The sequence below is a fragment of the Triplophysa rosa genome, linkage group LG20, assembly GCF_024868665.1.
Source record: "Triplophysa rosa linkage group LG20, Trosa_1v2, whole genome shotgun sequence".
NCBI classification, from domain to species: Eukaryota; Metazoa; Chordata; class Actinopteri; order Cypriniformes; family Nemacheilidae; genus Triplophysa; species Triplophysa rosa.
The window spans coordinates 13,195,960-13,209,543 of record NC_079909.1 but is presented as its reverse complement, the minus strand read 5'-3'; the positions used below and the strand labels follow the sequence as shown (position 1 = coordinate 13,209,543).

The 13,584-nt window shown below is 37.0% G+C and overlaps 3 protein-coding genes across 3 annotated transcripts; 1 reads left to right on the top strand and 2 right to left on the bottom strand.

Moving 5' to 3' along the window:
• Positions 1–364: 364 nt before the first annotated feature.
• Positions 365–4,336, bottom strand: cxxc1b (CXXC finger protein 1b). Its single transcript, XM_057362151.1, has 14 exons — positions 4,126–4,336; positions 3,556–3,668; positions 3,316–3,416; positions 3,023–3,147; positions 2,752–2,907; positions 2,525–2,662; positions 2,233–2,337; positions 1,961–2,139; positions 1,642–1,849; positions 1,328–1,438; positions 1,155–1,204; positions 969–1,065; positions 723–875; positions 365–644 (listed from the first exon to the last, which is right to left on the bottom strand). Exons 1-14 carry the CDS (start codon positions 4,126–4,128, stop codon positions 498–500), a joined length of 1,686 nt encoding a protein of 561 aa, XP_057218134.1. The 5' UTR covers positions 4,129–4,336; the 3' UTR covers positions 365–497.
• A 354-nt stretch (positions 4,337–4,690) lies between these two features.
• Positions 4,691–7,455, top strand: si:dkey-245f22.3 (uncharacterized protein LOC492819 homolog). The gene is made up of 5 exons (XM_057361289.1): positions 4,691–4,754; positions 5,907–6,053; positions 6,174–6,305; positions 6,400–6,639; positions 6,972–7,455. The coding sequence occupies exons 2-5, from the start codon at positions 5,933–5,935 to the stop codon at positions 7,283–7,285; spliced, it is 807 nt and encodes a 268-aa protein (XP_057217272.1). The 5' UTR covers positions 4,691–4,754; positions 5,907–5,932; the 3' UTR covers positions 7,286–7,455.
• Positions 7,456–7,634: 179 nt separating this feature from the next.
• Positions 7,635–13,420, bottom strand: tfe3b (transcription factor binding to IGHM enhancer 3b). Its single transcript, XM_057361314.1, has 9 exons — positions 13,177–13,420; positions 11,908–12,143; positions 11,495–11,719; positions 11,084–11,179; positions 10,351–10,462; positions 10,174–10,230; positions 10,004–10,079; positions 9,691–9,838; positions 7,635–9,608 (listed from the first exon to the last, which is right to left on the bottom strand). Exons 2-9 carry the CDS (start codon positions 12,097–12,099, stop codon positions 9,165–9,167), a joined length of 1,350 nt encoding a protein of 449 aa, XP_057217297.1. The 5' UTR covers positions 12,100–12,143; positions 13,177–13,420; the 3' UTR covers positions 7,635–9,164.
• Between the last annotated feature and the right edge of the window lie 164 nt (positions 13,421–13,584).

Below are 13,584 nucleotides of genomic sequence, written 5' to 3'. Positions count from 1 at the left end.
AGTATTTTTTTAACCAGAGGGCCTCGATTAACTTCCAACTATTTAAAATAATACAAAAAACCCCCATAAAATAAGCTAATGAACTTAAAAGGCATTTGTGTTATTTTTATGACAAATATACACCTTTTTAGAATATTTTATCGCGTAGAAATTGTGAGTTGGGGGCAATGGGGGTCTACAGAAGTAAAAAAAGAGATTCACTGCCTTAATACGTTCTCAAAATAAACCAATAAAATAAACAAGAAATATTAAATTAATATAAAATGAATCCAATTAAAAACAAACTAAGAAAAACTGTTCCCCATTCAACTGTGGTTAAACTAAAAAAACTTTCAATTTCATAACTGCTTGGACAAATGTAGGTAATGCAGACTGAAGACGACACATAAAACATGAAGATCATGTTTAATATGAATGACTGTCCAAACAGTGACAAATATACATTATGAAAAGTATACAAATATAGACAAAATGTTTCACAAAGTGAGATCAGACAGCTATCTGTCTTTATTGCTCCGGAGGTCAGTGGTCAATGGGTCATGCTGGATGGTCTGGTGAAGCATCAGGGCCAGTAGTCCTGCTCTGTTGGTCATAGCTGTCCTCACATTGCGTTCTTGTTCAAACAACTCGTCCAGCTTGTACCACTGTTCAGGGGAAAACAAGTTTGTCAATGTATTATTATTTTAACTTAATTTAGACAGTCAGACTAGAAAATGACTGACCACTCGGACACGCTCCAGGTCCACCTCCGCTCTCCTGAGTTTCTCCCAGCAGTAATGCTTGTTGCATTTGCGCTTTGAGACCCTGCAGTACTCTCCAGTCGGCTCAAAAACATTGCGCACTAGTGGACATCCACAAACCTCATCCACGGGGACCTAAAAACAAGTAAAAATGTACTAAGTAGTACTAAGAGATTTCCTAAGGTTTAATTTAGTCAAAAATATGTGGGACTGGCAGTAAATTTTCACCTTTGGGTCTCTGGAATGCTCTGGGCACAGGACTTGAAGTCTCTTGCAGTACGTTTTGCTCTGTGGGTTGTATACATCACAGAAAAGCCTTGTAGCCCTAAAATATACAAAGAGAAAATGACAAAATTAAGAGACACTCAAACAAAACTACAGCCCTGTATAATAATTCAAATATAGTCCTCTTACCCTTCTATTCTTGTTGGGAAAATGGATCCGAAAGAGGTCTGGCTTTCATACTGTTAAAATATTATACTAAGTGTTACTATATTATAAACTAATTTAGTAAATGTGTAACAGGATCTTATATTCAATCTAATTATAAAATCAGACAAACAGATTAAAGCACAATGTGTATTCACCTTGGCATAACATCTTTCCATGTGCCTTAGTGCCACCTTGGGGTTGATGGGGTGACTGCAGGACACACAGAAGATCTGAAGGTCTGTGTCCTCGCTGTCGGTTTCATTAACCTGCAAGAATAAATAGATATTACAATAATCAGCCTTATGCATCTCATTTTTATGATCTTTTAGCAAAAAAAGTTTTCTTCACATCCCAAGTGCAAACAAGCGTTCAAAGATAACTCCAATAATAATGACAAAATACACAAAATCCATCTCTAACCAGTTATTTTATACAAGTCTGACTTTTCAAAGACTCAGTGAATACTTACATCCTCATCCTGCAGCACCACCTGCTGTTTGGCCTTGGCAATGATGCCCTCCAGTTCATGGAACCGTCGCTCCATTTCGGCTAGGCGCATGCGTGCGGCTTGCTGCTCTCTGCGAATGCGCTCCAGCTGTTTTTTGCCCTGCTCTTCAGCTATACAAGGGCTCTGCTGCCACTGCTGGATACGCTGGGGAAGGATCTCATAGATCCGGCTGCGCAGATCAATAAATCAATCGGTCAGTTTTTCAAATCACGCATTAGCATGACCATTCCACATTAGATATGTGCATGTGACATGGAGTGAATCCATGAGAGTGACATACTTGGCAGCCAGCTTCATTCCGCAGTCCTCAGAACAGTATTTGGAGTTTGGACGTGCACATTCGATGCAATTTGGCCCCAGGCACTGCCGAAAGTTTCCTCTGTCTCTGCCATCTCCCCTCTCACTGTGTCTTAAGCGATCTCGGTGCTTCTGTTTCTGCTTGTGCCGACGAGACTCTTTCTGTGGTAACAAGTATGACCAATGTGTACATAATGTATTAAGTGCAGTTAATTTATTAATAATTTATTAAGCACTGTTTGTTACTCTGTGCACCTTTTTGTCAAATTTCTTGTCTCTCCTTTTGACGTGTTTGACTTTAATAGCTTTCTTCCGTGGGACAGGACTATAAAGCGGCTCTTCGTCATCATCACTGGCCCACTTAAATATAAGGCACAAAACAGGGAGAATGTTTATTTCTGAATGACGATAACCATCCACAACTTGCTGTTCAAAGAACACACACATATACTCACATATACAAATGTTTGATGAAGTATAATGTAAAAGTAAAAAGTGACGTATAGACTTAAGTGCCTGTGGTTGAGCTACAGCAATTAGGCATTACCGCAGTTCTGTTCCTGTAGTGCTCGTACGAGTCCATATCATTCTCGTCGTAATCATCGGAGTATCGTCTATTTCTGTGCATTATGTTGTCTCTCCTCTCACGGAGAGAAAACTCCTCATCGCGAACACGTAGCATTTTCTTTAAAAACAGTGAGCAATAAGGTCAACATCTCTAGACAAAAAAAGAATATAAAAGAATAATGAACAACCTAAAAAAAACATGCGTACCCGAGCACGGACAACACACTGCCTTAAACGACATTTCTGACGAATCTTGTTTGGGCCTCCAAATTTTTTCATATCTTTACAGAAGTCACATTGGCCACAATCCTCTGTCCTGGTACAGGGTTCACATTCCCCACACATACGAGCAGAACGCTTTACCTGGAAAATAGTAAGAGGACATATATTTAAATATAAAGTGTATCAAGTAAAACATATTCACAAATAGGTGTTAGTACATGATTATTTTCTTTAAGTGAACTCAAGAAATACTGACTTTAGATCCACGGCGCTTATCGATCTTATACTCCGGAGTACTGGATCGTTTGTCATAGCTTTCAGAGTCAACATTTTTATCACGGTTCTTTTTCCGATACCTTATCTCAAGAGACGGGTCCATTTCTAGGAGAAAAAAAAGATTATGTAGAAGAATGTATTAAAATATTCTAATTCACACCATATAGTAAATATTGTTTTATTGGTATACAATTGTCATTAAGTACATTTCATGACTCAGTAAGCAAGTCACATATTTTCACAATATTAGGACAGGTGGCATTAGTCACTTACCCTGACACTGATGGCAGTACCACTCTCTGATAGCTTTAGCCATCTTCTCCGTCACATTTATGCAGTGACCATGGAACCATTCATTGCAGTTATCACAACCACTGTAAGGAAAGGATTTGATCCAAATTAACACAGGCTATTAGAGGCATGGACTATTCATGCTTTTTAAAGGATCTTATGGGTTCATTGACATTAGAAAAGATACTTTTACGAACACATGATTGTACAGATGAGCCTTACATCATGAAGCAGTTTATGTCTGGTTTTCGACATATGCAGTACAAAGGGGAGTTCTCTCCATCCATGGTGTTATCCCCAGCCTGAGTCTGATCCATATCAGACATTTCACTGTCCTATGAAGACAGAATATTACAACATTTATATACTATTATTATTGTTATCATTATGTAATTTAAGGAAGCTAAACAAATGAAAGTGATGTACAAAGATACGAACTACAACCAGTGGACATTTCAACATCTTTCATCTAGGACAGTATTTGTATCACATTAGGCCGTGTAAAAGAGAAAACATAATTTAGTAAAAATAAAACACGTTTATAACAGTGCAATATCGGGTTGATAAACCTATATTAGCATGATAACACGCTCGGTGACAGGGAGCACAACAAACTACTCAATATCAAATACCCTAGTAGTCCTAGTTTACAACATTTACAAAAATTCGTGAATGAACTAACGTAAACTAATGGGCTTTTACTTTGCCCCGGTCACATTTAGATGTTTTCTTTCGTTTTTATTAACGTTAAGATGGAGCTAACGTGCTATCTTATCATAATAGCAAACTTACCATGGCCGCTCACCGCCCTGTGGACGACCTGGTTAAACAATGCAAACTAGGAGTAATTACTAATTACGAAATGGTTTACTGTTCAAAATAGTGAACGTGTCTTGATTTTACTGTCATCGATAATAGTAAAAATTCCCTCACAAACAAGGAACACTATCTATCCAGTCGTTATTGTGGTCACTAGCTAACAGCGTAAAATCGGTTCTGTTTGGGCAGGAGGTGGGTTTTCATAATAAAAGTCATCATGACAAAACATTGACATTTGCCTTCAACGAAAACGTACTTTTATTTATGGTCCTTTATAGACTTTTTATAGTGATTCGTTAAGTGAACCGAATAGAGCTCATAGTAAAAGTATTATATGTATAATTCGTCACCATTTATTGTTTGTTGTAAATAATACGTAATGATATTAAATAGTTTTATTTTTTTAATATTATTTTTTATTATATTAACACTGGTAATCATTCAATCGTTTGTTTGTTTGTTTATTTATTTATTTGGATGTGCATCTGCAACCTATCAACGCTGTGAGTGTAGGTATATGATACGCCTACAGCACCTATACAGCACACACGCTATGATCATCAATCTGGAAGCTGAAGGGAGATGGGATGAATGTGGTAAAGGTTAGTGAATTTTTATTAATTTGAATAATCCGATATAATAACACGTTTTGGTTGCACTTTATTTTACAGTGCCCGTGTTACAGTGTAATTATACATTTAAGTACTGAGTAATAAAAATGAACTATACATGTACTTACTATAGGGTTAGGATTAGGGTTTGATTTAGGATTAGTTACATGTAATTATGCATAATTTATAGTAAATACTATTGTAAATACATGTAACATGCGTAACAAGGGCACCGTAAAATAAAGTGTTACCCACGTTTTAGTGTGCTTCTTTCCATGGTACAAATTATATGGTGGAAAAATAAAAAGGAGAAACATATTGGAAACAATATGATATTGTTTTAAAAGTTGTTTTTTGTTTGCGATAAATATCACATAAATAAAACTGATAGTTATTAAATATATTCATATATGGTTATACAATACTGCATATGAGACAGTCCGTTGACTGTTAAATGTAAATTTGTGGTAAAATGTCAAAAAAGAATAGCTTTATTGTAATGACGACTGTCGAATATTTGTATTGTAAATTCTTTGGGATGGCATAATAATGAAGAGTGTACTTTGTTTTGTTTGTGTAATGCAAACTTTTAAATTCTTACATTTGTCAAAAACACAATTTCAAGTGCTGTAGAAACTTTTCCTGACATCTCTCAGATTCAGTGTAAGCAAACACTGGCCTGAGAGGTTGCTGAAATTTATTGCCCTCTTTACATCTAGCACGCCACTTATCTCTGTCCAACACAATATGTTTGCCAAATGGAATGATATTAATAATAGATTAAATACTCTGCCACTTCTTGCTTTATCAGTAGGCTACTTTTTGCTGAGCTTTCTTTTTTGCTGTTGTTTTGTATGCATATATGTAACTTTTTAATAGATTTATAATTCTATTCTAAAAACATACATCAGTAAAGTAAAATGCACAATCACAACACAGAACAATTGACAGTGTACACATGTAGTTTTGTCAAGTGTTCAGATAGTCTACTATTTTACCATTAGTTTTTAATAGGCCTATATGCCACAAACTATGGCACATATTCTTTGCTTCCTGTGTTTGAATATTTAATGACACAGTTGAGAGTTCAAATGCTCCTGCTTTCTCACTCCACATCTTTACATTTACGTATTCTTGTTGTAGCACAGACAGTGAAAGGAGTTTAAAAAATGGATTGTGACTGTAAGGATAAATATGGTGGCCGTTTATTGAATGGATCTAAATCCAGCTTTCATGAAGATGACCCTAAAATGAATTCTGCTCCTAATGCATCAACTTTGCAAAGCACTGGTAAGACTTTTCTATTCTATTTACATATAGAGGAAATACAGTAGGTTAGACTTTTCTGTTATTTGAACATATAAAGGAAAACTAATAGGGTGTTTTTGTTTGTTTGTTTGTTTTATAAAGAGTTTTGTAATAAAAATGAATGTACCAGCATGTGTCCAAAGGATAGTGAGCTGTCCTCAACCGAAGACCTTTCTGGAAAGGACAACTCCCGTCTTTTTTCCAGTCTTGGCACATCGAATCCACTTGCGTTTGGTAAATAATAAAATCTTTCAGATGTTGGAGATCATTCATAAAGCTAACACTGTATGTAACACATCTAAACGTGATTTTTTTCTCCTTATATTAGATTTAGAAGTGCACATCCAAAACGCCCCAGTGGAACTGAAAAGGCCATTTCAGAATGTTTTGAACTCACCTGACAGGGACATCTGCTCTTTGGATGGTCTTCCTATCTGCACTCAGCTACCTGCCAACCACCGCAAACATTCACATTCCACTGCCTATAAAACAACACACCGCCATCGTGGAATCAGGTTCTCCACCTCCACATCGAAAAGTCAGCAAAGCCTGAAACCTCCTGGAGAAGGTAAGCAGCATTTCCGCCAACACTTCAAATTACAGTTGACTCAATGAAGTGAGTGATTCAATTTTTATGACATCTAATGCATTATAGATGCACCTGAAATCCTTGCTAACAGCTTTCGCTGTTGTAATCTCTTATCATAGGCATTTAGGTCAATTAATGAGGACGCAAACTCAAAATGTTTTGTGGTGTACATCTGTAAGACTTTTAAACTCAGGCCAGTAGCTTTATTATGCTCAAGATACAACCAAAATTTCTAGTTGAAGTATTTTCTCATTGTCGCCTTGACTTTATTAATTCAGTCATTAATCATTTATTTTTTCATGCTTTTCTAGACTTATGTGCATCCTTTCTTTTGGCCTGTTTGTTCTGTAAGTTCTGGGATTGCGTTCTAACTGTTGGAGATGGGTGTCAATACTGCGTGGCGTCTATCTGTTCATCAATCTGCTCTAAAGCATGTTGCTGCGACCCCTCTGCTTTGGATGTCTTTATGGACTTTTGCCCATGCTGCAGCTGTGCCGAATACATGGAAGCATGCGGTTGCAGCTGTGGAGAGAGCGCCTTTGACTGCTCCATTTGCGATCTCTGTCTACAGACTACCGAGTGTCTGGAACTTGGCATGGAACTCTCTCAGCTTCTGTTTCACTAATGGCTCAAGAAATCTCAAACTTATTTATAGTCATGACAATCTGATAAAGTTTGAATGTTAACAAATGTCACATGCTGATTCCAGATGCATCTGCTCGTTGATGGTGGCTGTGAAATTGCACTGCTGCATTTTATACTGCATTTTTAAATGAGATAAGCATATGCTGTCATTTGCACCAGAGGATATAGAATTTCTTACATTAAGTCATTAAAGCTGTATACGTATCTACTGTGAAAATGAATATTAGTTCATTGTAAATTTGCAAATGTTTCATAGCAGCCAGTATTAAAACTCAAACTATGCAAAGATGCTGTAATGAATATGCTATCCATGGATGTAGGCATGATCGTGGTCTGATTTATTATCAGTTTATTTTAGACACTTAAACCACCAACACACATGGAAGAAAAAAAATCTAATTAAAATGATAGTTCTCTTTATAATAAATTATGAGCTTTGAAAAAAAAAACACATTACCTTTCAATACAGATGTAATGAATTTAAAGAAGGGAATAAAACACATCGGCAGCAGGAGAGCTGGCAATATAGTTTTAATACATGGGAAAAGCCCTATACACAAAGTATTTTAGTAAGTATCTAAAGTATTGCGTACTGTCAGAAAATGTGACAAAAATGAGAACGTTGCTCTGATTTCACAATAATATTCAATAACTTAAACATAGCCATCTTTGTGTGCCTTAGACAGAAATATGGCAGTTGCATTTATTACAATATTCAAGTTTTAAAATATCTTTAACAAGGGTTTGTTTTATCTTTAAAATGTATACTTTTGAACACAATACATTCTGAATCTGAATTGCTGCAGAATTGAGAGAATAACTCAGGAGGACATTGCTATACATTTGGAGCGTCATTTGCATACTTTTCTTTTTTTATATGTTTAAACCAAACAAATAACATTTGTTCCTTAATGCTAAAGGCACAGTTAGGAGTGTTATCACACTATTTGATCAGACAGGAAACTATATTTGGCTTTAAGCGGCAGTATTTTAAACCTGATTTGTATATGAGCACAACACATACATTTAGGTACAGAACAGGTAAATGTGTGTATTTAGTTGAACAAAATGCAGATTAAGATCTGGTTAAAAAGCAATTTGGGCAGAGGTAGCTTTTGAAACATTACACCTGGAAAGCTATTTGTGTATTGCATTAAAATGGCTTATCTCCCTATGCAAAGCCTAAAAACACATGAGCAACTGTGCTATCACAAATTTGCAAAGTAACACTGACATCAAAGATTAAATGAATTGATGATGTAATGATGTAAACTGAATAAACTACTCTATGCATTTCAGAAGTAGTAAATATGAAACCAGGAGTATTGTTGTAATATTGCTTGAACATTTTCATCATATGAATAATTACTCCACAAGTCCATGCTATTAAGATCCCTATATATATGTGTGTGTGCACTTGCATGCTTTGAATGCAAAGACTAACACAGTAATAGCATAACATGAACTACCCTTAGGGCATCACAGCTATGCCTACAAATTTAAGCTATAAAAAGCTTAATCTTCCTACACTTTCGCTAAAAAAGGCTAAAAGTTCAAAACATTTGAATAAACAAAAATTGGTATTATTGCAATTATTGACTACCTGAAAAACCATTCAATGTTATAAAGGTGAGGGGGAAATTAAAGTAACATTAATTTGTACCCCAAATAATCTCAAACACATTATTCAAGACTGTAGGTTTAAGGGGTAGGTGTGGAACCAATTTTTATCTTTAGTGAATATTTCTAGATTGAGCACTGGCTCCAGAATCATCATACTAGGATAAGGGTGCTCACTCTCACACACACACACACACACACGCACACGCACACACACACACGAATAGTGGTCAGTTCCGTTACAAGTCGTCCTCCATGTTAATGCTACTCCTGCGGCTGCTAGGCTTGGAGGCACCAGGTGACATTGGGGAGAAAAATGGATCTGAGGACCTGATGGTGGGCAACATGCCGCCTTCCTCCATTAGAATGTCATTGAGACCCACATCAGTGTAAAGGTCAGAAGCCGATGGTTCATCCAGCTCCGCAAAGCTAAACGTACCCAAATCAAGAGGGCCGCTTACAACTGCACCAGCCAAAGAACCTGAAGGGGGTACTGTGAGGAAGGGAGAAGGGGAAGTCTGTGCCATGGCCCCATCCATAGTGAGCTGGGTATGAGCTTGGCTTTCTCCAACGCTGGGCTGCAAAGACTGGTTTGCTTGGGGTAGCTGCTGCTGAAGAAAAGAAACGTCTGAGCTTGACAAAGGAGTGGCGAGGCCATGGACCCCGGCTTGCATCTCCAATTGCTGCACACAAACAACAGAGGGTGTTACATTCCATCTTTTTGCAAACATTCGGTTTGGCAGACAAATTTTGTTGATGACACACCTGTATATGAAGCAGCAGGGTCTTGTTGGCTTGCTCAAGCTTCTTCTGCCTCATCTCAATCTCTTTGGCTCTCTGTTGCTCTTTTTGAAGCTTTCTTATATAATCAACAGAAGCCTTCAAAATGGTTCCCTTGTTCCAGCGCATCTCCCTGGCATTTGAGGATAGGCATTTACATACAAAATGTCTATCATTCAAGTGGGCTTAAACGCCGGTGGCATATGTTATTGTGACAAAGTGAGTGTTTTGCATGTAAAATGAAAATTACAATTCATTAATTGTAATCAAACTTAAATCTTCATAAATAGAAACTTACGGATCGTTGGACTTGGGTATAAGAGCCCCCAACTCCTGTATTCTGTCATTTATATTAAATCTTCTTCTCCTTTCAACTGTACAAAGCACAACATATATTTAGGCTGTGTCGTGCAAACACTCACAGTAAACAAACAATATATCAGAACACACTGTTACTTTAAAACTCACTGAGATTATGATTTTCTTTCTTCTGTCTTTCCTTCATGAAGGCCCTGGCCTCTGTGTCTATAAAAGAGAACTATTACTGTATGTACTACATCATATATTCAATACTATACATATAGTACTAAAACAAACAAATGAAAGAAATGAAATGTATATACAGAAAATGAAGCATGTGTTTACCAGTAATTTCCCTTTTGATGTTAGGCAGATCTGCTGGACAGGAATTGCTAATGGTGATGCTGGTGGTCGCCATACCAGGACTGCTGTAGATATCCAGAAGGTTGCCTGGTAACTAGGAAAATGAAAGAGAAATAAAAAAAATTGTATGGCAATATACAAACTAAATTGTTTTAAAGCACATTGATTGTACACACTTTTAATTGGTTATTAGAGTGGAAGCAAAAATATTTTTAGAAATCTACAAATAGCATGTCTATGTACTACAATGAACTGAGGAACAATCTTTTGACACTTATTCAAAGTGAATTTAGAGATTATAACACGCAATTATTTACAATATTTACCCATATTCTCATTAAAAACAGAACTGGTTCCATGCAGAGTTTCTCTAAGAAATAAAGGTAGTACTTTCTCTTTACATATTCCTCCAAAAACTCAAAAGGGAAACTCCTGTGCCCCCGCACTTCACATTCCCTTTAGACTCCACCCTGACAGTTCCTGCCTGACAGGTGTTAGTAATGCTTCAGAAGTGAATGTTTATGTCCGTGGCTCATAAGTGCAGTTGTTAGCATTCACTGTTAAGAGGTATAAGGACATTTTCTTCTTTGCTTTAAGAATGACTTGTGGCGGTTTACCACAAATTCAACTGCCATTCAAAGGGGCTTTCATTCAGAACACAGTCGTTATGATATGGATGGAATCATGAATAATGAAAAGGATCGTTCGGGCTTACCGTGTTTGGGAGTTGCAGTCCTGAGTCTATAAGTGACATGATGTCATCATTGAAGCTGGACTCTAGGCTAATGATGTCATCGATTACGTCATCCATCTGGGGGACAACATAAACATTAAAACATATTAGACGGATTGATATATCACCTAAAATGAATGAAATGTTGAATGCTAAAAACACGTATTTAGGAAAGCAAAAAAGTTTATTCTTAATAATAAGAGAACTTAATGGTGTTTTTACAGGGGATCTAAAGCAGAAGTTCTATAGTGTGTTAAAGCCAATAAAAATACCAATATGTCAGTGTGATATTTTAGCAGAATAATGCGACAAAGCTTACACAATAAAATTAAAAGGCTGTTTTAAATGCTTTTAAGATAACAACGACTTTTGGGCTGCTTAAAGCTGCTGTACCTCTTCTTTGTTGGAGCCCAGGTTAAGATGTGCCATTGGACTGTTGGGGGCACTGCTTGCAGAGGGTCCCAACTCAGGGGCGGAGCTTGACTGCAGAACAGGGGACACACCAAGTGTTTGTGTGGCAACTTTGTTGCCCTGTGTGGTGGACAAGTACTGTTTCACTTGCTGCCTCTGAGCCTGCCGGATGTGGTATTTAGTTGGGTTTTCAAGGTGAGTTTGCACCTACAAAAAACAGTGATGGTCATTTAAAAGCATAAGTAACTCTGAATTAATATTACATAGTGATAAGGAATGAAATTGACTATTATGGAATGACTTCTGGTGTCCATTTTTACTCTTAAAATCACAGCATGTTAAGGCTTAACCTTTTAGACCAATAAACTGCAACATCTTTGGAAGGCCCAGCCTACCTTCAGCACTTCCACTGGTACTTGAGCAGGAGGAGGGCAGGCAGCCATGGGTGGGACCGTGACCAAGATGGCAGGTGTGGAGTCTGTCGGCCGGAGCTGAGAGACAGATGCTTGCTGCTGCGCCTCCCTCCTCTCCTGCTCCTGAGCCTGCTCCCGCATCAGCTGTTGCCGTAGCAACACTCGAGATGACATGGCTACACAGGTTCCACAGGTCAAGTGTGAGAAGAATTAACAAGCTGCAATGATGGACAAGAAAGTTAGTGACGGTCCAAACTCTTCTCAAATATGCATCTAGGATAAGAGGGGACTAATGGAGAAGATTACTGTAAATTCTCCTTTTGGACGATGAGGGGTTAATAAAAAGGGAAATATAATTGGGCTGAGTCATCATACACAGTTACAGAAATCTAATACTCGGTCTCTCTCTAAACGGAGTATTTGTAAATAGATTTAGCTCTTAAGACAATCATGAATGTTTTCAAACAAACACAAATCTATGTATTGGATGACTTTGTAAAATCAACCTACAGGGAAAAAGAAACACCAGGCAAAAGTACACAATTACTGATTTTACCCATTTTAAACGATGATACATGACTAAATGAAATGGCAGTAAAATATATCCAACATAAAAACAATTGAAACATTTTGAATATACATAAAACTCAAGTTTGTCTAATTTATAACACATTTAATAAGCCATGAATGAGTAAAACGTACAAATGTAATACAAAGCATGGGGAAGTATAGATAAAAGCTAACGTTAAGAAAAAAATACGCTAGTTTCAGCGTTAAAACTCAAACTAAAAATGCCCTAAAATAACAAAACTTAAGCACAAACACTATTCTGAGTCTCACCAAAAAGCTATATATAGAAAAAAGTATTTGCAGTTAAATAGGTAACCACATATGGTAAGTTAATAGATCGCTAAATAGTGCTTAGCTGAACAATAAAACTTAAAGTTGAGAAAGTTCGTTAACTAACAAACTATTTATATGTTATGCATAGTGGTAACGTTATAACACCCGTAATCTCACCTGACTTCAACTGTGTACTACTTTAACGTAAGACTTATTTTTTGACAGCATCCAGCTGTTTGCGCTAGGCTAGTAAACGTTAGCTAGCTGACCTGTCAACCAACGTCAGATTGGCACGTTGTCTGAAATTTAACTTTATGAACGCCGAATACATGCCATTAACACAACTGTATAATAGTATCATACGCGTCACCTCGATAAAGGTCAAAAGAAAAGTTAGGTTAACGTTACCTGGTGGTGTTAGCAGGAGCAACGTGAGGGTGCTGGAGTCATCGCCATTAACGTTACTCGCATGAGGATTTCCTTGTTTTGGATGTGACGGCTCATCTCAACACCACCCCCCTCCTTCTCGCGCTCCTACGTTTGATCTTCTTTTCGCTTTTCTGTGACTACCACCGTTTTTGTTTCACACAAATTTAACTTATGCACTGTCAAAAGTTTGGACACACCCACCTATTCTTTATTTACACCTCTATCCACTCTGCTTGTCACAGCACTTACATGAACTTATTGATTTATTCAGTCCTTTATAGATTTTTCATACTATGCGCACTTTGGAATCTCCTGTTTTATTTGTTTATTTCTTTTGTCCTTTGTGTATACATAACTTTGTGTATATATGTATATGTACATATGTAC

Excerpts from the sequence above, each read along its gene's own strand:
- cxxc1b (XM_057362151.1), bottom strand. Across the intron at positions 2,140-2,232 it reads ACAAGAAATTTGACAAAAAG|AAAGAGTCTCGTCGGCACAA; the intron begins GTGCACAGAGTA and ends TTGTTACCACAG. Across the intron at positions 645-722 it reads ACCTGGAGCGTGTCCGAGTG|TGGTACAAGCTGGACGAGTT; the intron begins GTCAGTCATTTT and ends TCCCCTGAACAG.
- si:dkey-245f22.3 (XM_057361289.1), top strand. The coding sequence starts at position 5,933 with ATGGATTGTGACTGTAAGGATAAATATGGTGGCCGTTTATTGAATGGA. Across the intron at positions 6,054-6,173 it reads ATCAACTTTGCAAAGCACTG|AGTTTTGTAATAAAAATGAA; the intron begins GTAAGACTTTTC and ends TGTTTTATAAAG. Across the intron at positions 6,306-6,399 it reads ATCGAATCCACTTGCGTTTG|ATTTAGAAGTGCACATCCAA; the intron begins GTAAATAATAAA and ends TCCTTATATTAG.
- tfe3b (XM_057361314.1), bottom strand. The coding sequence starts at position 12,099 with ATGTCATCTCGAGTGTTGCTACGGCAACAGCTGATGCGGGAGCAGGCT. Across the intron at positions 11,720-11,907 it reads TACCAGTGGAAGTGCTGAAG|GTGCAAACTCACCTTGAAAA; the intron begins GTAGGCTGGGCC and ends TGTTTTTTGTAG. Across the intron at positions 10,080-10,173 it reads GAAAGAAAATCATAATCTCA|TTGAAAGGAGAAGAAGATTT; the intron begins GTGAGTTTTAAA and ends TGCTTTGTACAG.